The 25,954-nt window shown below is 36.1% G+C and overlaps 1 protein-coding gene across 7 annotated transcripts in view; it reads left to right on the top strand.

The window, feature by feature from the left end:
* PAPOLA (poly(A) polymerase alpha) overlaps positions 1–25,954 on the top strand; it is a 77,213-nt gene that overhangs the window by 10,602 nt on the left and 40,657 nt on the right. For all 7 annotated transcript variants that reach the window (XR_013484859.1, XM_021007351.2, XM_021007350.2 and 4 more), the window contains exons 2-9: positions 6,193–6,366; positions 12,027–12,093; positions 14,807–14,888; positions 16,960–17,069; positions 17,393–17,446; positions 23,529–23,640; positions 24,460–24,549; positions 24,638–24,776. Coding sequence is in view for 6 of the 7 variants with exons in the window: in XM_021007351.2 (XP_020863010.1) it covers positions 6,193–6,366; positions 12,027–12,093; positions 14,807–14,888; positions 16,960–17,069; positions 17,393–17,446; positions 23,529–23,640; positions 24,460–24,549; positions 24,638–24,776 (828 nt within the window). In the remaining variant the exon portion in view is untranslated. The remainder of the gene's footprint in view (positions 1–6,192; positions 6,367–12,026; positions 12,094–14,806; positions 14,889–16,959; positions 17,070–17,392; positions 17,447–23,528; positions 23,641–24,459; positions 24,550–24,637; positions 24,777–25,954) is intronic.

The following is a 25,954-nucleotide window of genomic DNA, read 5'->3' as shown; positions in this document are numbered from 1 at the left end:
TAATTTCAAGAAGGAGGGACTGTTGATACTGGGGGAATAGGAAAGACTTCATATCAGGACATAGTGCTGGCCTGTGCATTGAGGGAGCCTACAAGGAGATGGGGGATCACTTATGCAAAGGCCAGGAGGTCAAAGGGGAAATACTGTGTTTGGGAAATAGCTAGTAGAGAACAGGAAGAGAGAGATTAAAAGAATAATGAAATAACCAAGGACTGGATTACCACTTGGTAGAGAGTATTTTTTAGAGGGAATTATTGTTTAGTCATAGGTTAGATTAGTTATTTTCTGAGGTCCTTTCCGACACTAAGATAATGTAATTTGGTGAAGACTAGAAAAGTAAATAGGTTCTAGATTGTTAAGGGCTTTAAATGAAGAGTTCTATTTTATCTCAGAAGCAAATAACAAGCTCTTGAAGATTTTTGAGTAGGGAAGGAAGGAAATAAGTATTAAGTTCCTGCTATGTGCCAGAGAGCCATTCCATATGACAAATAGTAGTTTTTGGAGAAAAAAAAATCAGCACAACTGATTCATACATTGAAAAAATACTGAAAACATGTACCTTTGACCCTCCCCCCTCCACAAAGGGGTAGGTTGAGAGTGCCTTCCTGTATCTCTAAATTTTGAGTCTTGTTTGATCTTTCTAATTTTGTTATTATTTTTGATTTTTGGGGGCTGTCATTCTTTCCATCTATGTTGTAGTGATTATATTGTTTTCTTGGCTCTGCTGCTTTACTGTCCATCAGTTCACATAGATCTTACTATACTTCTATAGTCATCACAGACATCGTTTCTTACAGTACAATAATATTCCATTGTGTTTACGGCCTATAGTTTAGCCATTCTCCAAGTGATGGGCATCTACTTAGTTTCCAATTCCTGACTGTTACAAAAAGTGCTACTATAAATATTTTGGAGTACTATGGAGACTTTGTTCTTATCAATGGCTTCCTTGGGATATAAGCCCAGGAATGAAGTCTTAGGTTCAAAGGTTTTGGATATTTTAGGCTCAACAACTTTTTATGACAATTGCCTAAAAATAATTAATTCAGTCCCTTCAAGAAAAAGACTAGTAGCTCAGTTTAGAAATCAAGACACTCTTTTATCAGTCTGTTTTTCAGCCTTCTCTTCTAATATTCCGCTGTACCTATCACATATTCAAACCAGACAATACTACTAGCCATTTCCCACTGCATTCTCCTTTATTAACCAACCTGCACTGCTTTTCCTTCCTCTGCCCCTATCTCTTTATGTTGAAATCCTTCCCAGCTGTAATACCACTTTCATGAAACTTTCTCTATCCTCATTCTCTTCTACCTTTAAAAAGTTTCCCTTTCCTTAACTGCTATTTAAATGGCATTTAATCATATTTTTGTTTGTACATGGGTTTAGTCCAACTGCTTTTTTCATTTTTGTTTTCTTCAGTGTTACGTCTGTTTCTTTAAGTATCGCTTCCAGGTTTGGTGGTTCCAACTATCATAGGTGGAGGAAAAAAACATATTAAATTTTTTTTGTTGATTCATTTTTTGTTCTCATCCTGGATTCATCCTTAGCTGTTTTTTTGGATGCCCTTGTTATCTCTCTCAATAAGATTTCTTTAAGCTGTTTTTTCCCTCAATCGTTTCTTAGTATTTTATGAGGCAGTGTTGCTTATATTCTTCCTCTATCTTTCTCTGAAATTTTACAACTTATTTAAAAAGTGTCATCTTTGGCAGTAGTATCTTTTGGCTTGCAAGGGCATCAAAAAATTTGTCCCTCATTATAAGAAATTGTTTTAAGAAAAACTTATGGTTCTTTCATATCTCACTTTTCGGTGTCATCATCTCATAAATAGGCTCAATAAATAGGTTCAATAAACATTGAAATTATTTTAACTGTATACCCTATGTCACTTTTGTTCTTCTAGTTTAATATTTTGATCTTTGTACTAACAAGTCAGTAGATTGACTATTCTCAGAAGCTCATTTGGGAAATTAGTATTGTGTCAGTAGTGAATTGTTTTCTTTCTGTTAAAGTATATTCTGTTTTTTGATGCTGTTTGGTGCTTGTCATGTCCCCTGCCTTCTGATTGTTTTCTTGAAGAAATTATTGTTATGTAAGCCTACAGTTTCTGTGTGTACCTTAAGCTGACAGACTCCCTTGCTTCTCAGGCATATTTTTAATTTGTCTTCCCATTTCCCAGGTTTACGTTCAAGTCACAGAGTATCAATAAATTTTGATTTAATCTGGAGGGTCTTGTGTACATGTCTTATTTCCTGCATAGTACCTTTCATGTGGGCAGCTTGTTGGTGCCATGGATAGAGCACTGGGCTTGGAATCAGGGAGACTCATCTTCATGAGTTCAAATCCAGCCTCAGACATTTATTAGTGTGATCCTGGACAAGTCACTTAACCCATTTTGCCTTAGTTTCTTTATTTGTAAAATGAGCTGGAGAAGGAAATTAGAAACTACATTAGTATTTTTACCAAGAAAACCTCATATGGGATCATGAAGAGTCAAACACAACCAAAATGACTCAACAGCAACATGTAGTTATTTATATGTGGTGAACTTTTAAATGTTTGCTACCCTTGTAATATTTAAGTTTTTGCTATATTAGCAACATATACAAATATTTTAAAACAGTTGCTTCCTTAAGAATAGAATGGATGTTGTTCAGTTGGCTAGTTCGCCCAATCCTTCAAGGAGTAGGAACAAAAGATGCCTTCCAATTTTTCCATCTCTCATCCCAAAGAGGAGATTCCATCATTTCTCTTGACATAATTTTTTAATCAGTCAAGTTTTAAAAATAATTGTCCTTGAAAGGGTTTAATGATATTTTTATGCACTGGTACTATTGAAAGTACTAGAATAAAGGATATTATCTATTATCAAAGAAACATGATCAAAAGAAAATATACTGGTTCTGTAGAGAAGCCAAGGGATACTGGTATTGTAATTTTAAGAAAAGATGAGGAAGGCCCTCTGTTTGTTGGGTTAACCTTGTGTGGTAAACTTAGGAGAAAACATGGATAAGAGTCACATAGGGCAAGTAAGCATGGATGAGTTGTAGCCTTTGTTGTTGTAATATTTTCAACAATGAAACTACTGATCCATTTAAGTACATGAGAGTATTCTATGTAATGAGTATTTTATGTAGTGACAAAATACATGACCTGGATTCAAGTCCTGATTTGCCATTTACTACCTGTGTGACCTTGGGCAAATTACTTTATTTCTCCAGGCCTCAGTCGTCCTTATTAAATGTAGGACTTGAATTAGATGTCTTCTGAGGTCTCTTCTAGTTCTAAATCTATTTTTAGTTGAGAGGCAGGCTGACATTGGATAGAGGACTGCCTGTATTGGATAGAAGTCCTAGGGTATATCGTGACAATGGGCAAGTCAGTCAAGTCAATATTAAGCACTTTCTGTATATGCCAGGCACTGTGCTAGGCCTTAGTTGGGGATGCAGAGAAAGGTAAAAGACAGTATTAGTAGAATTAACAGGAATTGGGAAAGACTTCCTGTAGAACAGAAGTGTCACATACACATCCTTCTGATTGAGGCCTGTAGCAGAATAAAATGTAATTGGAAAACATTTGACAAAATAAATATATAATAAAATTTACATAATAATTATATTTTAAAATTGTAAATATATGGCTTGCAAGGATCCTTATGTATAGGTTAGTGGTCCCTGTTCTTTTTTGAATTGAAACCACTGCTATAGAAGATGGGATTTTAGCTGAGACTCAAAGGAAGCCAGGAAGTAGAGATGAGGAGGGAGAGTATTCTAGGTATAGAGAACAACTAATGAAAATAATGTGAGGGACAGCTAGGTGGCACAGTGGATAGAGCACCGGCCCTGGAGTCAGGAGGACCTGAGTTCAAATGTGACCTCAGACATTTGACACTTAATAGTTGTGTAAGCTTGGGCAAGTCACTTAACCCTATTGCCTAGCCAAAAAAAAAAAAAGAAAAAGAAAAAATGAACAGCAAAGAAGACTAGTGTCAACATTTATTAAGTGCCTGCAGTTCCAGGCAGTGTGCTACGTGTTAGGGAGACAAAGATAAAAATGAAACAATTCCTCAGTGAACTTAAGCCCAGTCAAAGCAGTATGAGACAGTGTTCTTTTTGGAGTCAAGGGACAGGAATACAGGTTCTGCCTCTTGTCACGTACTGTTTTATGATCTTAACCTCTCTGGGCCTCAGTTTTCTAGGTGGCCTCAAAGAATCCTGTGATCTTAACATAAAATATAAGAACAAGATAATTTATATTATCATTAGAGGGGGTTTGGGAAGAGGTCTCTCAAAGGCACCTCTCAATGTCCCAGGCAGCTCTATGACTGTAAAAGTTGCAGATCAGTTGCTAGATTGATTGTCTATGCATGAAGGGAGTTTTCTCCCTTGTGAGACCTGTGAAACCACAGATATGAATCAAATAATAATAAAGTCAAACTGTTTTTCACATACCTGATGGAATATTCTATCTGTTTTATATTGATTATGGAGGCTAGAAAGATTTGATCCTGGCCCAAGACATTAAAACATATTTGAGTTGCAGTAGCAACTTTAAAGGTAATCTGGACAACCTACTAGTAATTTTATTAGGTTATTTTTCTCCCTAAAACATTAAAGAACCAATAGCACATGTTGTGTTAAGTTAAAAACCTGCATTTTGAATAGTTAAATTTTTTTTGGGGTTAATTACTATTGAGGAAGCTCTTTTTTTTTTTGGCTTGAGATATAATATTTAAAGTTCAGAGATGGTAGAAAATGTTTATAAGTATATGTCCAGAGACCAATGGATGTTTTTGAAAAGGCCATTAATTTTGGTTCATTCACATAATAAGTAATGATAAAAAGATAGTAAATATAAGAATTATTGCTGAAGTTTTATTTAGATATAAAAAGTTCATTCTGAAAGGAAATTTGAATATGAGGAGAGTAACTGGAGATGATACTGTACATTTTGATATAAAGAGAAACATCGACCTATGGTGGAACATGGTCTTTCCACTATAACCTGAAAAAGTCTCAAAATACTCAGTTGGAAGTGCCAAAACCTCTGAGATACTGGAAAATATGCACCTCCAAAAAAGAATTACAACAACACAATTAATTAATACCACAAAGTCATGTAATCAGTAGCACTCTTACTTGTATAGAGGTTATTCTGATAGTTCTTGAAACATTCTCTGCAACTTAAAAGGAGTGAGCTTTGTGAATTAAGGATTGGCTTTTTCACTATGACAGGTCTTTGCATCAAGATATACTTTAGAAAGTATATCAAAAACACTATCAACCGATTAAATTCACCCAACTTATTCACAGCCCTTACTGATGTTTGGTTGTTTACAAATAAATCCAATTCTAGTGGACAAAATTTACGATTTAAGACATTCAAAAGAATGGACTATAGGTTCTGAAGGCATTTCCAAAAGAGAAGTTCAAAAACATGTTTCGAGGTAAAGTATTGGTAAATATGTTATATTTCTTCCCAAGGGGATTGCTTTGAAGGGGACAACATTTGGGGTCATATTTTACAGCTAGAAGCTTGGGAAGGTAAAGAGAATGCTAGTGGTATTCTTTCAGGAATGCACATTACAACTCATTTTATTGTCCAAAGAATTAAAGTTTTTTTAGCTTTAGCTATTTTTTTCCCTGCATAGTTTATATACTGATCACTACTGTGGGAATCTTTTGTTATCTGGTTAAAATATGACATGTTAGAAAGCAAACAAATTTTGGTTTTTCAAGGTTCATGGTTTTAGTGAAATAAACACTATTCCATAACAACCTGTGAGGTACCCACCCTTAATATATGAGAGAATTTTTCAAGGATAGTTGGCAAATAATTTTTGAGCACCTGATTCATCTAGATTACATTTTAATTTTTAAACTATTTCTTAAGCTTAAGAATTTTATTGGCTTTCCTTTTTTTTTTTCTTGTAACTCTTGGTTCATTATTTTAAAACTTCAAACCTAATTGGGGGAAAAAGAAGAATTTTTCTTGTTTTATTTTGTCTTTGGTCACTTGTTTCCTTATATTTTGTTATTAGGTAAATTAGGATTACTTTTTAAATTAATTAGAATCATCTATCTCTTAACTTGCTTTTGGAATACATATATTGTACAAAACATTCTCTAGTCATGCATGTTTGTTACAAAATAGGAATTTTTTGCAGTAATTTTATCTAATTACGTTTATTAGTCCAGTTACAACCCAGGGATCACAACAAACACAACCGCCACAGAAGCATTATGGCATTACCTCTCCCATCAGTTTAGCGGCCCCCAAAGAGACAGACTGCATACTCACACAGAAACTAATTGAAACCCTAAAGCCCTTTGGGGTTTTTGAAGAGGAAGAGGAACTGCAGCGCAGGTAAGTAAATTTACTTTTTATAATTGCTTACTAGTATAAATTAATTCCTACATAGAAAGTGTTTTCATTTCTGTATTATGCTAATTCCTTCCTTTCCTCCAAATCTAGGTCACCTTTTCATGTTTAAGTTCCTGTTTCATATCAGTTATGCTTTGTGCTCTTCCTCTCTCCTCTTATCTTTTTTCATCTTTCTCTCAAAACAAAAACAAAAAACCTGAGTTTTCTTAGCAGATTCTTTGTGGCTCAGCTTCTCCCTGTAAGGGGGCGGAATCTATTCTGCCCAAATTATGCCAGTGGCAGAGTGGCATACCCTCCAAGTGAATACTGAGATATCAAAAAAAGGGTTTCATACCAACTTGGCTATTAATAGATTTTATTAGGATTGTTAATTAAGTTCATTGGGAAAGTTTGCTCATAAGAGGCCATTCGTTCTGCTTGGCTGTAGGATAAAGTAACATTGTGGATCCTCACACCAACCCTGGGCCAGGTCAGGTATCATATAGAAACAAATAAAGAAGGCATAGTTCCAGGGATGGCCCAGGGCCACATGCAAATCTTCCCATGGGATAGTTGACACTTCTTTTGTTGATTATGTTCACTCAAGGTAGTATATTCTTCTGTGGAGTCTAGTATGTTCCTATTCTGGCTGCCACTGTATACTCTACCCTTTGTGACCTGCTCATACAATCTTTCCAGTAATATTTTCTGCAGAGTTCCCTAAGTGATGCACAAATGGTTTTGTTAACATGGAGGAAGCAGAGGACCCTAGCAATGAATTAACATTGCATGTACAATCCACAACAGCAACATGAGCACATGTAGGTAGACAACGTGACCAATAAGGAAATTATGATCGTCACACTTTTCTTCTGTTCCACCCCTAGGGAGGTGAAGAAAGAATCAATACCATTTAATGATTAGTGGGAGAACTGAATATCTAAACCAGAGGTTGTGAACTTATGGCCTCATGTGGTCCTTGGTTGGGGCCTTTTGACTGAGTATAAGTTTTACAGAACAGATCCTTTAATTTAAAGGGATTTGTTCTGTGAAGTTTGGATTCAAAGGGCTGCACTTGAGGACCTAGATAGAGGACCACATGGCCTCGAGGCCTTAGGTTCCCTATCCCTGAAACTTATCACAAGCTAGCTGAATTTCTGAACTGAGTTCAGAGACAAAGAAACATGGCTTGGGCAGCTCTGCAACACCTTGAGAAGTGATACAGAATGGTATCAGAATCAGAATGGATGATTCCGAAACATTTGATTTTTCTTGATTTCCCTCTTTTGTCAAGGAGAGGTTTGCTACAAGTTTCCCTGATAAGAATAAGAATGATCAATCATAGTACAAAACATAGCACAGATGTCTAAAGCCATGTACTAATTTTAGAGGGGAAATTTGCATGACACCAAGATAACTGAGAAAGCTCAGTATACAAATACAGTGAAGCAAAAAGCCAAAGTAGTACAATAATGACCATGGTCTTGTCATCAACATTAGCTAGTAACAAGTGTTTATATTTTAGTAACCCACTTCCAGATGGTCGCTTCATCAACATTAGCTAATAACAAGTGTTTGTATTTTAGTAACCCACTTCCAATATCCATTTAATCAACTGATTTCATCTTGAATCTCAGATGTTCCATGTAGTTGTTTGGTCTCTGGAGCATCATTTCTTGGGGCAATCTGGAAAATGTCTTGTTCTCAGGGACAGTTCTTCAGTAGATTTGCTTCTCTGGTTATGGGTTACTTGTAGAGACTCCTCAGATGTTCCTGCTTAAATCTTTTACAAAACATCTCAATACAAATTAGTACAGCCTCTCAAATTTTTCTTCCAATAACTAATTCATGTGGTAAAGACTAGCTCAGACCTCGTGGCTCTGATTTTATTAACAGTAGACCTATAAGAACATCAAACTAGGGACCCATAGTTCACTCATTTAAGAGAATTTGTTTTTACACACCCCATTAGAATCATTTATACTTGTCATATATGATTGTCTGGTGTTGCTGCTTTCAGAGGCTATAATCCTATATATGAAAATATAAGTACCAATATTGTAGAAGCTTTCTACCCCTAGGTTCAGTGGTTACATAAATGAGGCTTACAAGAGGCTGACTTTACTCCAATTTCAACAAAAGACTTGGGGTGGGATGTGTAGATGCTTATGTAATTAATTCTCAATTGCATACAGAGGACAGTGTATATTAAATGGGTTGCCTGTAGTAAAACAGTCAGTTATCAACTATATTCAAATGGAGTAGATATTATACGAACATTACTCTTCACTAAGATGACTGATGGTACTGAAATTCTGTTCCTCAAAACAAAACAGAAGAGGTTTCTGATTTTAACCTCGTAAATTGATAGATTCATATCTTTATCGGATTATTCCCATAGCCTTTTGAAAGAATGGACTATTTTAGGGACTTAATCTTACATGATTATGTAAGTATTAGCAGGCAGATAACAAACCCAAGTAATTTATTTAATTGTTTGGGATATGGAATGACTATACATTGAGATTGAAAACAGTAAGATCTTACATAATTGCATTGTGTTCATATCCTCTACCTACCACTTGCTCTGATTATAGAAATTGGCTTACATAAAAAGAAAAAACAGGGACATGATTATGACAGCACCAAACTGGTCCTTCAGGCCTAAGTCTAGGGGCATAAAATAACTCAGTACATATATGGGAGGGTAAAACATCCTTAGCTCTGTTTGACTTTAGGTAAGAGTCACAGTTGACAGCTAATCATGCAGTAAGCAATTCTGCCTCATAGCCAGATTCAGGAATAGCCAGGTGAAAAACATTCCTGTTCAAAAGGAAGTAACAGGGGCAGCTAGGTGGTGCAGTGGATAGAGCCCTGGCCCTGGAGTCAGGAGGATCTGAGTTCAAATGCAGCCTCAGACACATGGTACTTACTAGCTGTGTGACCCTAGGCAAGTTACTTAACCCCATAGCCTCACCCAAAAAAGAAAAAAAAAAGAAATAACACAATGGGGAAACTGAGCCAAAAGGGTCCTATGCTAAGGTCATCCTCTTGGTTTTTTCCCCAGATACAGACCTCCACCTGTAACAGTTCAGGATCACATTCCCTCTGAGTAGCTTGTGGCATATCTCCAGTGGTGGATTACTGACTTAATGATCCGTCAGACAACTATACCTGAATTGAAAACTCTAAATAATATTAGTTACAGTCCCAAGAGCTTTTTACCTCAAATGGCAAGTTTCACTAATCACAGCTTAGGGCTAGATACAATTATTTTTACTCTCGTGGAGCTGCAGTAAGCAGTAAAAGTTTACCAGGACTCACATATCCTTAAGAGATTTCACTTAACAGCCTTTACTTGTTTTCCTTTTCTTTTTCTTGAGTTTAAACTCATCCTGATATAAAAATCAATCATTAGAAATCACTTCTATTTTATAAACAAACTTGTAAAATATCAGTAACCCAGTTTTATTGTTTAGGAATTCCATAACCCACAACATGCTCTTTTCACAGGGCTGATGGCCTTGCCCAAACAGATGGTTTCAGTTTACAGATAAAGGGGAATTTGCAAGTTCTTTTCTTTACATAGTAATTATCAATTCCTTGTCTTCCCTACCTCCCTCCTTAAAAAAAAAATTTTTTTCCAGTCCTTACTGAGTCTCATCACTCAGTAATGGATCTAACTGGCAGGATTTTTTCCCCAAGCTGTTGTAGCTTGTCTGTGTAGATTTAAGAAGGCTTGGGCTTCCATTCCTGTTCCCTTAAATCAGTTTCTCTTTTCATGAACCAGGAAAGAGTTAATAATAATGTAAGCAGGCAGTTTCTAAGTGCCAGGTGTAATTTTTTTCCCCCTGAAATTTCAGTGACCAGGCCCTTAAACCCTTCTTTCTGTAATCAAGTGTGGTAACCTTCTTCTCTAGCTGTAAAACAATAAATCTGTCATTTTAGGAGTAGGAGGTAGGAAATGCTTTTAGTTCCCTTAAAACAAATTCTAAAGAATATTAACCCAGTTACTTGCTACCATTTATTTTCAATATTTATAAAAACATTCAAACCACAATATAGGTTTGAAGGGAAAAGATTCCTCCTTCCTTTTTGTTTCTTATCTGTACTTCTACAGAGCAGAACCTGGCCATAGTTTGGAAATGTAAAGGAAGAGAAAGAAACTTTTGAAAATTTCTAGAAGTTCACATTAGTTAATAAGACACAGATATATTTTCCAGCGCAGTTTTTCCTTCTAAACTCTCTGCACACAATGAGAGACACACAAACATAGACACAGAAAAACAGACTGACAACTGTGTGATAGGAGCCCCATTATCAAAAGTTTCTTCTCCTTGCCTGCCTTAACTAGGTATTTCCAGAGACCATGCTGTCTATCCCACACCTACAAATATACACAGCCTAAGAAATTAATAGCCTTTTTAAAATTGCACCTGTCTTGTTTCTTGCATTCTGATTGACACTTCCTTTATGAGTCATATCCCAAATAATCTTCACTGAGTTTTTCCTCTGCCTCCTGTCCCTCTGATGCATGCATTAAAAAAGGAAGGGAGGAGCCATGAAAGGGTGGGGGGGAAGGAGAGGAAAATTCTTTTCTTTGTGCTGTGATATAGAGGGCAGTTGCCATTTCAAGGTCTCTCTTACCTTTGTCTAGGCCATAAATTTTCCATTACATAACACAGCTAGCATATGGGCTTTCTCCTTGGAAGCTTATCAAGGCACAACCCAATGTGCATTTTCTGGGTGTCCTCATAGTGGCGTGGTTCAGGCCACCCCTTCTGCATCCATTTGGATGTGGGTAGCCGAGTTGGAATTCCCCTCTAGCACACATGCCAATCCCCCCTTTAGAGATGAGGATGGCCAGGATTCCCTTTGTGGAAATCTTACTTCCCAAGCCTCTTTATTTAGTATCCTGAACAACTACACCAAATGTAAGGGGGCGGAATCTGTTCTGCCCTAATTATGCCAGTTACGGGGTGGCATACCCTCTAAGAGAATACTGAAATACCCAAAAAAGAGGGTTTCAAACCAACTTGGTTATTAATAGGTTTTATTAGGGTTAATTAGGTTAATTGGGAGAGTTTACTCACAAGAGGCCATTTGTCCTGGCTGGTAGCAAGACAAAGTAACATTGTGGATCCCCACACCAACGCTGGGCTAGGTCAAGTGTCATATAGAAACAGAACAAAGAAGACATAGTGCCAGGGATGGCCCAGGGTCATGTGCAAGTTTTCCCAAGGGATGATTGGAGCTTCTTTTGCTGTTTATATTTATTCAGGGTGGTTTATATTAATCTGTGGAGTCGTAGGTCATGTTCCCACTCTGGCTACCCTGTCCATGAAATTTTTTTTAAAGCAATGGATTTGTGTATGGTTACAAATTTATGGGGAGAAATGGAGAGCTTTGTGTATGACTTGATGACATAGCAGCCATTTAGAGTAATACACAGCTCATCTCTTAAATAAGTGTAATATCTTTCACAGATACAACCTGGATGTTAGAGAACACAAGACATAAGTCCAGGAAAACTAGTTATTGAAATTATTCCGCTAGGAAAAGGTTTTTTGGAAGTTAGTTTTTATTCATCTGATCGGTGGTGATATTGAGTGATGAGCAATGTGAGTGATAATATAGAGAAAATGTTAATGTTTTCTCAACAGGATTTTAATTTTGGGAAAATTAAATAACCTGGTAAAAGAATGGATTCGGGAAATCAGTGAAAGCAAGGTATGGAAATTTTAAGACTTTTATAGGTGTAATAATAACAATAAGCCTGTTCCATTATTCAGATTTGTAAAACATCCTTAACTAAATTAGACACCAAAAATTGTTTAATGGCCAATTCATAGTCTGTCTTGGATTGTTGATATAAAAATTTATAACTGGATTGTTATGACTTTGAGTCCTACACTCCAGCTTAAGGAGTTAGATGTATTTTTGACTAATGTATTTCAGAATTTAAATTCATTTCTTGTATGAGATGTACCTTACTTTGAACAATAGTTATGTTATTGAAAAGTTATATAAAAATCAAATATATATAAATAAAATACTTGTAAGTAATGTGGGAAATTGCTCTTTGAACCAAGCCTTCAGTCCTCCATTTATGAAGTAAAGCATTATTAATGACAATAATTCTTATTTGGTGTATTTTATGTTTGTATTTTCATATATTTAATTTTCTCGAAGTTAGGTTGTCCTGCATTTAAATTTTGGGGTGTCTTAGCAATTAGTATTAGACAGTCTCTGAGTCATAGTCACCCAACTTATACCATATATAAACCACTACCTATCATTCCACACTTTGCTCTAATGAGAAGGAGATTATTTTCTGAGTAACCTTACTTCCTTTTTGAGAGTGTGGCACATATAACCAAAGCTGGGGCAGTGTAAGCATTCATCAGTCTTCCAGATTCTTTTCTTGCTAGCACATTTTGCCCTAGAATCAAAGTTTAAAATGGTGGTTAATTTCTTGTGGTACCTTACCTATACTATAACTTATTACAAAAAAGAGCTAGAATAGGATATCAAAAGGGTAGTAACATATATTGACTTCAAAAGGGCTAGGAAATTCTGAGTTTTTTCAGCTACATTATGGATAACTGAAACAGACGTTTCTGTTTCCATTATTTCTAATTATATGATTGACAATCAGACCTCAATTCTACTCATCAGAACACAGGGCAATTCCATATGTTAAATATTTATGTTGCCTTATCAATTCTGCAGATATTTTGAAACTAATTTTTAAGTATTTCCAATGCATTAAGTTTAATTTTTTATTTCCATACTTGGCAGTGAAATATGAAGTGCTGTAACAATACCGATATTGTCAGTGAACTAGCATTTATTAAGCACCTATTTTGTTCCTGGTACTGTGTTGAGAAAGGCAAAAGATGATTCTCTCAAGATGCTCAGAGTAATGGGGGAGCAACATGCAAACAACTATGAACAAGCAAGCTATAGGCCATATAGTTGAAGATAATAAATAGAAGGAAGGCACTAGCATTAAAAGGCAGCTGAGAAAGAGTCTTCTAGTAGATGGGCCTTGAAGAAGCCAGGAAAGCTTGGAAGCAAAGGTGAGGGAGAACAGAATGGAATTTTGAATAATGGTTGGAAAACAAAAGAGAAATGGTAGGATCAGCCTTTGATTTGATTTAAAAATAATTTTAATTGGAAGATGAAATGTCAGTGTACAGAAGAAACATCATTGTGTTCATCAATGTACACTGTTCATAACACACACACACACACACACACACACCTCATTTTATGTAAGCAAACCATTCTACAGTTCTCTATGTAAAGCAATTTTAGAGGGAGGGAGGGACAAAGTCATGGGACACTGGAGTGAGAGGGCTGAAACGTAGTTCAAGGGAGTGCTGGGAATAGAGAAATGAGAGCAGGAGGAATACAGGGGGGCCGGGGACATGCAATACCTGAGTGTGAATGTATGGAAGACAGACATGCGGGAGCCTGATAGTTGGTGCAAAGGTCTCTCAGTGCTGGAGGTCTCAAGCTGAGCTCCCTCCACCCAGCTCCCCAGATCCAGAGCATGGTGGCAGTCTCTCTATATTTCAGTTCTTCTGCTTTAACTTGGAAGGTGTTTTTTTGGTTTGGTTTGTTTTTTTGGTTGAGGGTGGGAGGCCATGCAGTGTGGAGCCGAAGGGCAGTAGCAGAGAGAGCGAGCGTGGTATTGTATAGTAAAATTAATATAGCTTTTTTTTTGCGATATGTTTTCCTTTCAGAATTCTTTATGTAAAGTTGAATTTGCTTAATGTGAGTGTACATAAAGCAAGAACTGTTTGTATATATGCATGTACGTTCATATATATGCACACTGAGAGTGGAGAGGGAGGAAGGAAGGGAAGGGAGAAGGAAAATATAGACCATATATTCATTTTGTAGGATATGGTGCATAAAATAGTTATTAAAAGACTTGTAGTACCTTGCTTAATTTATTTAGTTACTTTTTAGTCATTTGGGAACATAAGCTCAGTTATTATATTTTTCCTGTGGGATAAGCTGGTCTGTGTCAGTGGGTTTTTTTTATGACATCGTTTCCAGGAATGCATTGCAATTAAAAGTGGAGAATGCTAACATTTAAAATTGAATATTGTAGTCATTAAGGAGTGTGTGTGTGTGTTTGTCTTTGTATTTTAAAAACAAATTTTTGATTGGCATGGGCCTTCAGTCACAGGGGCTTGATAAATTAAAGAATGTACCTTGAAAAATGAGATTTCTGAAGGTTTTTGAAAGTTAGTATATGAAGGGCATATAAATTTCTAGAGCTTAGATAGTTTGTAGGATCCCTGAAGACCTTTCAGATCCAAGTCTGTTAAAAACTTTTTTTGGTCTTTGTTTGAAAAGTAAAAATCATCAAAAATAATTTTCAGTCTTCTGCATTTGAAAGATAACCTTATGTCTTTTGTTTTAATAGAATCTTCCACAGTCTGTAATTGAAAATGTTGGAGGAAAAATTTTTACATTTGGATCCTACAGATTAGGAGTTCATACAAAAGGTAATGATTGTTTTGTTTACTTGGAGACAGTTTTATATGGTGTATTGGGGATTGTTTTTGTTGGTATAGAAAAAAAAGAATGTCACTTTAATTCCTGTGTACGATAGTAGGGATTTGGATGAGGCTGAGAGATAAATTTATAGTTGGTAGTTTCTAAATTGGTAGGGGTGGGTGTTCTTCAGGGTCTCATTCCTTTTATGCTTTGTGGTCCACCAGCAGTGTTCCTTTTGTTCAGCTAGCGAGGAGTAAGGAAAAATGACATAGCAATTGATCTTTTACGATTGCCAAAAGTCATTCATCTGTATTGATTGGAGACCTGTTATGTCCATAGTACATAGGGTGTTATAGAGATTATAAAAGGTAGATGTTTCTGATTCATAAGGATCTGGCAGCTTGGAGAGGTAAGACAGGTACTTGAGAGAATTGAGTGGAGGAGCCATTGAGCAATTAGAAATAAAGAAGGAAGAGTCCATTGTAGGCTAGCATTGTAGGGAAAGGTTTTATGGAGGAGGCAGTCTGTTCTGTTCTGATCTAGGAGGATCAGAGGCATGAGTAAGGATTTGAATTGTATGTGGTGGATCAATAGTACTGTAGATCTAGAGCTGGGCTTCACGTCCAACCTTTATATTCTAGAGATGAGGAACTCAAGTCCAGAGTGGTTAAATAACTTGCCTGAGGTCATCTGGGCAGTTAGCGTTAGAAGTGGCATTTGAATGCCACTTATTTCTGATTTCAGGGCTGGTTTTCTGGCTCCTGTGCCGAGGAGGTGATCTGACTTGAGTAAAGAGCTGGGGTGGAGGGAGTAAAAAATAGAGTGGACTACATTATTAAGAACATTGAATGGGGGGCAGCTAGGTGGCGCAGTGGATAGAGCACCTGCCCTGAAGGCAGGAGGACCTGAGTTCAAATGCGGCTTCAGACCAAACACTTGAGAGTTACTAGCTGTGTGGGCAAGTCACTTAACCCAATTGCCAAAAAAAAAAAAAAAAGGGAGAGAGAGAATATTGAATGAAATAGTGATTTCTAGCTTTTAGCCCTTGTTTTTTGGTTTTTATTAATGAATCTCTTCAAATAAACACAGTTTTTCTGTCAGTGGTGTCATTTATCAGTGATCCCTGACTTCTCATAGGAGTCAGCCTGTGTCTTCTATAAAAAGAGGCAATAATTGAAAAGTTAGTGAGTATCTGTGTTATGATATAGTCCTTTTCATTGTAATATGGGATAGAGTACCAGCCTAGGAGTCAGAAGGACTTAGCTTCAAGTCCTATCTCAAACTGGATTTAACCTCTCAGTTTCCTCAGGCATCTTCTCTGAGAACTTTAAAGTTGCAGGATATTATGTTCCTTACATTGAGAGAAATTTCCTCCCTGAGAATTCTTAACTTCAGTGAAATCATATGTCTAGATTAGTGTGTCCTCTTCTCTTCCTACCCCCCCCCCCATGTTTATCCCATTTAAGGTATATATAGTAAACTGTTCTGAATTCTGCCACTGCAAAATTAGGCATATACTGAGTTTTGCATGTTCAGTGATGATAGAGTCTAATGAGGCACTGCAAAATCCTGAAAATCCCCTATAAGTTTGCTATGGTTTTAGTGTTAAAATTTTATATTTCTTTGAAAAATGCTTATCTATGTCAGATGGATTAACTCTGTTAAAGAAGAGATTCTTAACTTTTTTTGTGCCATGGACCCCTTTCTCAGTCTTGTGAAATCTGTGGGATCTCAGAGTAATGTTTTTAAAAGCAGAAAATACGTAGGATTGCAAAGGAAGCCAATTATATTGAAATGCAGTGATCAAGACATTAAGAAAAATAAATTAACAGATTCTAGATTAAGAATGCTTGATCTGGGGGTAGCTAGGTGGCACAGTGGATAGCACACCGGCCCTGAAGTCAGGAGGACCTGAGTTCAAATGTGGCCTCAGACCACACACTTGTCACTTGCTAGCTGTGTGACCCTGGGCAAGTCATTTAACCCCAATGCTGCCGTGCCCCCCCCCCCCAATCCATTGATCTACAGTGTACTGTTCCCTGAAGTGCTATTTACATTTGATGGATTTATTTCTTTCAGGTACTGATATTGATGCATTGTGTGTGGCACCAAGACATGTTGACCGAAGTGACTTTTTCACCTCATTCTATGAAAAATTGAAGCTACAGGAAGAAGTAAAAGATTTAAGGGTAAAGTTTAATGAATCTGTTAATTTGGTGAATTTTATCATATTTTAAGAAATAGTAGAGGATTTCAGTCATAGATTAATCATATACAGGATTATTTGAGTGGTGTAGCTATGTTAAAATGTTTCAAACTGTGTTACCTAATTTGTAGTAACCATAGTAGTTAAAATATAATGCAGTGTTATGGTCCTGTCCTTCCCTCTTCCAACCCCTCCCCCCCAAAATAATTATTATTTTACTTACTATGAGCATACTGCTGAAATTTAATAGCCATTCTATTATGGATATGGTTTTCCAGATCCTAAACTTTTTCAATTTGGTTTTAGGCTGTAGAAGAGGCGTTTGTACCAGTTATCAAGCTGTGTTTTGATGGTATAGAGGTAAAGTAAAATTTAATTTGACTTTGTCTCTTTGTTTATATCTGTAGTATAACTGTAGTAATTGACAATAGTGAAACCTAAGTTTACTTTAAGGAGAATAGGATTAATGAACTGGGTGATGATGCATGTTAATACAGCTTTCAAACTCTTGTGCTTGTCTTATTGATGTTTGCAGGAGTTATTTGAACTGATGGTAGGTAGCAGTGTCGGTCTTAGGCTATTATTATGCTTTTATTTTCCTGTACATGTGTGATCTCGTTGGTGAAGTGTGCTCTTTTGAGTAATATAAATTACAACCCATCCATACCTGCCTATTCCATTGTATTCATACCCACATCCCTACCATGTGTTAACTGATAGTGGTCCACATAATGTTCGGAGGACCTTCATTATGTTCTTTTATCATCATCATCATGATCATCATCATCATCTCAGCATCATCATCATTGTCCCAATAACAATAATAATAGTTAACATTTGTATGTAGCACCTGTTATGTGCCAGGACTGTGGTAAGCACTTTATAATTATTATCTCATTTGATCCTGACAACAACCCAGGGAGATAGGTGTTATGATTAGTTCCATTTTACAAATGAGGAAATTGAGGCAAATGGAGGTTACGTGACTTGCCCAGGTCATCCAGCTAATAAGTGTCTTGAGGCCAGATTTGATTTTAAGTTTTCCTGACTTTAGAGCCAATGTTCAATTGACTGTGCCGCATAGCTGCCCTTCTGCATCACACAGATGTAAATGAAACACGGATTGTCTTTTGCTCTTGCTGTATATATAACGAACTCATCTTTTTTTCTCAGACATTTCTTTGACAGTGCTCTTTATGCATTTGTTGATAATTCTGTGATTGTGTTGCATTTTACCCTGTTCATGCCCATTACATACTTTTCCTTTGCCCTTTGGGTGATAAATCAAGAATTTAAGTATCTACTATGTTCCAGGCAATGGCAGTATAAAGACAACAGTGAGATGGTTCTTGCCCTCAAAGAGTTTATGTTCTATCTATATTTCTTACTATTCTTCAGAGACCGTGATCTACCATGAAAGCTTTTGATGTTAGAAGATAAAAACAATATTACTTAAAACTCTTTACCTTATAACACTGAAGCACTGCCTAGGTTGTTAACATATAGTTTTAAACAGATTTGTTAAGTTGTGTCAGTTACTGCTTAACTTACAAGGGTGTCTTAGTTTTTTTCTATATAACATGAATCTTTTTATTTAAGAACTAGTAAAGCATGGCCAGAAATAATAATAGGAAAGTTTAGTCAGTTGCTTTGTCCCTAGACTGTATGTTTTTCCTAACTTAGCAAACTTCTACTAATTTTTATTCTTCTAATCCTAGTGATTGCTGAATCCTTTGCTCCATAAGAGTAAACCATCTACCTTCTCACTGCTTCCTATTCCCTTATTCCCACCCACCTCACCCTTAGGCCTGCAATATCCCAGTCCAGCTCTACTTACTCTTTCTTTGCATTGTCTCTTCTAGAACTTCTTTACCATAAGCTTCCTTTCACCTTACACTCTTCCTCTAGAGTTCTTTTCTGTCTTCTGGCATTTATTTACTGACACCTGGTTTGCCCTGAATATTACTGCATTCCTATCCATCCTTTTTAGTTATATGCTTTCTTATGCTCTAGACACCACAGGTTCCTGGATTGGCATTTGGAATATTCTTTGCTCCCCATTGCTGCTTATGTTCCTTCTGTTGCCATCACTCAGTAGCCTCTCCTCCTTTAGGATTCTTGCTATCCAAATGTTATCACCTAATTCAGATCCTAGTGTCTGTCTGCTGGCCCTAACTGGTTATCCTTCTTCCTTTGTCAGTGACTTCAGTTCCTTGTTTACTGTCATCTTTGCCATCCTGAGTCCTACTTAGACAATAGAATGTCAATTTAAATGTTGGTGTTCACTCAAGCCCCGTAACCTCCCAGTTCCTCAGTCTATTCAACTCTTATGACTTCTATACTTTATCTCTTCCACATACAGATTTGGTCTCAGCTATGATCTTGTCATCACCCACAGTTCCATTTTCATAATCAAGAACTCTGCAATTCTTTTATTAAATCATAACCTCCTGTCATTCCAACTCTATCCAGTGTCTTATTTTGTCTTCACTGTGACTTCTAGTTCTGCCACCCTTCGTTACTTGCCCATACTTGCCCAGGCCATCACCTTTGTTCTGTCTACATTCTCTTCCATTCCCAGGCTCAACCCTTTAGTGAACTATGTCAATTCTATAATATTTTATATGCTTGAATCCCTTTCTATCATATGGAATTGCAACTCATGCCTTGTTAACCCCAATCATAGATTACTCTTTTATCCTCTGTTCCTACCTATGTGCTATATAACTAAGCTAGAAGAAATTGTACAACCTTGCTAACTGGGTAAGTTAGAGATATGTGTTATCTATTCTTATTTGGATCCTTATTGTAACAAGACAATCCTTGTACTCTTCCATCATTGATTTCTCTTATCATGCTTGTCACAGAAGCTCTTCCAGATCATTTCCCCTCCCTGAAAGCCTCCCACACAGTGCATTTCCCTTACCCTCTCAGCTGAATCCTTTACCTCATAATTTACTGAGAAAATATAGGACATTTGCTGTGAATTCCCTCTTCTCTACTGTATGTCTTGACCTTTAGACATCATCCCTGATCTTCTTCCAAGGCTGAACTTTACATAAAACCCTTAATCCTGTCCGCTGTTGTCTTCTCCATTGGATTGCCCTCCTCTCCCATCTTCAATTTCACCTTATGCATTGGTTCCTTTCTTACTTTCTTACAAATCTTTCCCCAGAAGCCCTTATATCCAGTCAAGCTGTTGTCCTACATATTTCCTTCCCTTTTACAACTAAACTTTTAGAAACAACTGTCTACATTTATGCTTCTACTCTCTCCCTCAACCCCTTGCAGTATAGCTCCTGCCTTCCTCACTCAATTGAAATTGCCATCTCCAGAGTTATCAATGATCTTTACACAAAATTTTTTAAATGCGTTTAACAATTTTTTGTGCCCAAGTCACACAGCTAGTGTCAAGTGTCTGGTCTGAGTCCAGATTTGAACTCAGGTCCTCCTGACTCCAGGGCTGATTCTCTATCCACTGTACCACCTAGCTGCGCCAACAATTATTTCTAAAGAATGGAAAGGTCATATATGAAACTGAACTGTCATCCAAAATTTTTATATTATATATTAGATTTAACAGGACTGGTCTGCCTCTTTCCTTCTGAATTTCTCTCTCTTCCTTGCATTTTAAAAAACTAAAGATATTCCAAAATAGAGTGCATAATTTTTTCCCTCATAACCCATCCCAGTTTTGAACTTTGGTGTTTGTGTCATGGGCACCACCATCGTCCCACTCACCTCAGGTTCATAAGCTCAGTGTCATCCTTGATTCCTCATTTACTGAAACATTAGAAAATCGTGATTTCATCCTCTCATCCCTCCACACTTCCCTTTTACTTAATAAACTTTGGTTATATCTTATTGCTTCTAGGATCAAATAATGATGTTTAGCATTGAACATTTTACATATCAACATATTACATATTACATTTCTAACATATTAATTTCAAATTCCCTTCACACATACTGTGGTTTAGCCAAACTGTGGGTTTAACCGTTCTTTCTATTTCTGTGTTCCTTTATTTCCCACCCAGTGTCAAACCAAGAAGAGCAGGTAACAAAGTGTAGTTGAGGAGTGTGAAGTCTTGAGGTGTGGGAAAGAATTTCACAGCACACCTAGCTTGCTACTGAGCACCCATTGAAAACCACTCATCTGTGGAAATTAAGAAAGGATTCATTTATAAGGTGGCACTTCAGCAGACCACTGAAGGAAACCAGAGATTCTGAGAGGTGGCAGTGAGAAGGGAGACATGGGGACACTTATTAGTTATGGAATCCTGAGCAAGTCTTTAACCTCTTAGTTCCCTAGTCAGTTGTTTAAGGTAGTAAATTGTAGAGAACATATCAACCTGCATTGGTTGAAGGAGTTTCCATATTGGGAGTTCTCTACACAATGGAATCATATGTATTCCCTTACTTCTTCCACCCCATAAACAAAAGAAAATCATAGTAAATCTGTATTTTATTCCCTTTTGAGCTGTTTCTAATGTTTTCCAAAGTAAACTTATAAGTATTTAAGTATGTGAAAATAATAAGGTGACTTATTTGAAGTAAATGCTTTTATGAAAAGGTGTGTAAATTCCTATCATACTTCCAAAATATTGTTCTTGGTTTGGAAATCTCTATACTGGACAGACAGGATTTTGGAAGTGGGAGATCACTAGGGATACTCAGTAGCCTTGCTGTTTAAATGAGATATTACTATAAGTAATTGTTCACTATATACAGAAATAAGATGTATTGGCAAGAGTTTAATAGAGGCAGTACACACATAAAATGTCATCTTCCCAGCGCATAATTAGGGTGCTGTGCTAAAAGTATGTAAGTCTTAGGACAGCTATGCTGTTGCTAATTTTAGATCCTTCAAGGGAGTAGTTTTTCTCCTCCAGCCTGTGATTTTATTGGTTGTAATTCCAGGCATGGTAACTCTCTTTGCTGATGCTTATCAGCCATTTAGCTTTAAAGGATTTCCTGGGGCAGAGAGGGCTTAAAGCATGCCCATGGTCACATAGCTAGTATGTTTCAGAGGCTGAACATGAGTTCAGACTAATCTTCTAGCCATTAGACTATTCTGTACCTCTTGCTCTGTCTGTGTGTGTACATAGATTTTATTTTTTAGATTTTTTTTAAAAATAAGGCAATTAGGGTTAAGTGACTTGCCCAGGGTCACACAGCTAGTGTCAAGTGTTTGGTCTGAGGCCAGATTTGAACTCGGGTCCTCCTGAGTTCAGGGCTGGTGCTATATCCACTGCGTCACTTAGTTCCTTCCTGGATCATTGTTCTTTGTATCCTGTGTCTAAAATTCTATGGTATTCTGTTCTTTGAAACTTTATAATTGAGTTAAAGCTTTTCTAATGCTTCAGAAAAATGAGACAAGCAAAGTGGGCATAAGACCAATTTTGAAAGGATATCTTACTGAATTCCCCTTTATTTGAGGGTTTTTAGATGGAAACTTTGCCCCTTAAGTAATCTATACAACCTCCCTCCTCTAAAATATGTATTGCTGTTTAATAATATCAGGTGACTAATTATTTGTTGGTATCCTGTACTGCAAAAATTGTGTGGCTACAGAGGAATGAAAATGATTTGTATTTTAGGTTTGGGAGGAGTATTTCTTTTCTAACATGGATTAGTCAATTTCACCTTTGCTTTATCTCCCCACCTTTCCTAACAAGTATTCTTTAAGGTAACTTCTTTTAGTCTTTGTTCATTTGCTTTAGTATGAAGTCTTATCATTTTTATCATTAGCAATAATTTGCTGTGTTTCAATGTGTAGTTCTAATCTTATCTTGAAATGGCTACAGTTCTCTTTTGCCATTTCAGTGTTGTCCTAATCTTATCTACTTAAAATTGTCTGAGTCTCCAACTGCTTGGATAGCATATAGTTCATGGTAAATGGGATAGTGCGCCAAAAGCAACAATAAGAATGTTTTAAATTTTTTTCCGTTTTGTAAATTCTTTCCCTTCACCGTCTATAGAAATCGTTTTACTATTTTTAATGGTATTTTATTTTAATTTAATTTTTAATAATTTTTAAAAATGTGATAATTTAATACTTATTTTTAAATAATTCAATAAGCAATATGCTAGTCTCTTTTTTGGTAATATCCTCACCATTGAAATTAAACTAGCATAGATAATTGTGTACACACAGTCAGACTCATAAGTGAGTTGGCTGATTATGGTCAGGGTTACAAATTGCAGGTATCATGTGAACTACCCATGGCTGTGTTATAATACTGGCTGTATATAAAGACCTATATTTGAATAATTTACCTTTCTTCTTGTGCTTAATAGGGGGACAATTATCAGGGTTATTATTTCATGAGATAGCATAAACTTCCAGAAGAATCATTTTCTATGTATTCTGGAAATTACCTTTTTAACAGAATTTTGTAGTTTTACAGATGTGGAATGATTACTTTCTGTTTTGATTTAGATTGATATTTTGTTTGCAAGATTAGCACTGCAGACTATTCCTGAAGATTTGGATCTACGTGATGACAGTCTACTAAAAAATTTAGATATTAGATGCATAAGAAGTCTTAATGGTATGTAAAGCACTTATATAGTAACAATTTTTCTTGTTAAATAAGAAATAAAGTTTTGTGAGCTTTTCTGATGCATTAATAGTTGAGTCTTATTTTGAATTATTCAATATTTGCATGTGGCTGGATTAATAATATATAGTGCTCGAGGTTGTGTCCAGTGTGATCTAGTTTAAAAAAAAAACTACTTGATCTTTACCTTTCTTTTCTTTGTTGTTGTTGGGTTTTTTTCTCCTTTTTTTGTGAGGTAGTGGGGTTAAGTGACTTGCCCAGAGTCACACAGCTAGTGAGTGTTATGTGTCTGAGGCCAGATTTATACTCAGGTACTCCTGACTCCAAGGCTGGTGCTCTATCCACTTACACCATCTAGCTGCCCCATTTACCTTTCTTTTCTGAAGCTAAGGGATTTAATATACCATTATTTCTTTAACTTGAAAGATGAGTTAAAAGTATTCAAGCAATAATATGAACAGATTATTTTTAATAACTTTTAAGTATGTTGACTTATTTATTTAGTTGATGCATCCCTTAAAGTTAATATTCCCTAATGGGACTAACAATAGTAAAACAGTTAGGAACTGAGGCTCAATAGTAAAGGTGGTTTTTTTTTTTCCATTTTATGGACAGAATCCAGTGTGTTAGGCTTTGAGGTTGTATCATCATCTAAACTTGTGTTTTACTTCACAAAATATAAAATAATCTAATAGGACGTTTAAGTGTCTTAGTTATGGGCCTAGGAAATTTTGAATAAATGGATATAAGATTTTAAAATGAACTTTTGATAATCTGAAATGTGTTTTTTCCCTCCTTTTTGTTCATTAGGTTGCAGGGTAACCGACGAAATTTTACATCTAGTACCAAACATTGACAACTTCAGGTTAACTCTGAGAGCTATCAAACTTTGGGCCAAACGTGAGTTCAGAATTTGCTAGGTAGCTAATTAAAATGATGTGTGTTTTATTTCCCAGTAACTTACTTTTTGTTTTTCCCTTATCAACAGGCCACAACATCTATTCCAATATATTAGGTTTCCTCGGTGGTGTTTCCTGGGCTATGCTAGTAGCAAGAACTTGCCAGCTTTATCCAAATGCAATAGCATCAACTCTTGTACATAAATTTTTCTTGGTATTTTCTAAATGGTATGTGTTTAGATTATATTAAAATAAAATTGATTGTAGACACTGAAGTTTAGTCTTATTTCTGACACTTCTGCAGTTGGTTCCAGGTTTTATAATTGTACATAATTAGCAGTTTAGTTTAATGGGGACCTAGAATTTGTGTTATTTTTAGAGTTTAGTGTGTTTTTTCCCTTTATTTTGGTGAGGCAATTGGGGGTAAGTGACTTGCCCAGGGTCACACAGCTAGTTAAGTGTCAAGTGTCTGTTCTGAGACTGGATTTGAACTCAGGATTTGAACCTGACTCCAGGGCCAGTGCTCTATCCACTGCACCACCTAGCTGCCCCTTGTGTTATTTTTAAAAAAGCTGACCTAAGCCCCATTTCATTCCCCATTGGCCAGTTCTCACCCTACCCCCCAGAAAAGGATGAGACAGGTTAGTAATGTAATGTTTATTATTTCAATACTGAGTAATCTCCACATAAACTCTCACTTTAATTTTAACCTAAATGTCATGTATAATCATAAAAAATAGTAACTTGGGACATCCATTAACTTTTTGAGAAAGCCTTCCCCCTGTTTTCCCTACTTTGGAACCTCTTTAAATTTAAAGTTATATACTTTGGGGATCATTCAGTTAATCGTTGCCAATAAAATATTGATGGTATAACATACACAAGAAGCATGTAAGAAGAATACATTCACAAATGTATGCCAAAAGAGCAGTTTCTTGACACTTGAAAAGTTAGTTCTTTACTCTAGATTTGCTTTTCTCAGATAATAAATTTTTCTAGTTTTTAAAATGTGCATATATTGTAAACATTCTTTTTAAAAGAAATCCCGACTAGTTTCTTTATCTTTATGGATAGATTTAGTGACTTTAATTTTCAAAATATTTAAGGCATGAGAAAAGTAGTTATTCCATTGTCATTTCATGCAGTTCCATTGCATTTTTAAATAAACTGATGATTGTCATTACTCTCTTAAAGTATTGCTATTGATCTAAAAGCCCTAGGGTTTATCCTCTTGCATTTGTGTGTCATCACCTGTTTCCCAATCATTTTGATTCATTTATTTAGAATGAAACAAATTTTAACTCAAATACTTTTAAAGTTTCTATAAGTGCTGCTATGTCTTAGAAACACCCTGTCCAGCCTTTAAATATGCTAATATTTGTAGCTAATTTTAAAGTATCTGACTT

Source organism: Phascolarctos cinereus, unplaced genomic scaffold, assembly GCF_003287225.1.
Source record: "Phascolarctos cinereus isolate Bilbo 61053 unplaced genomic scaffold, phaCin_HiC Scaffold_2;HRSCAF=192, whole genome shotgun sequence".
Classification (NCBI taxonomy): domain Eukaryota; kingdom Metazoa; phylum Chordata; class Mammalia; order Diprotodontia; family Phascolarctidae; genus Phascolarctos; species Phascolarctos cinereus.
This window is presented reverse-complemented; position numbering and strand designations above follow the sequence as displayed.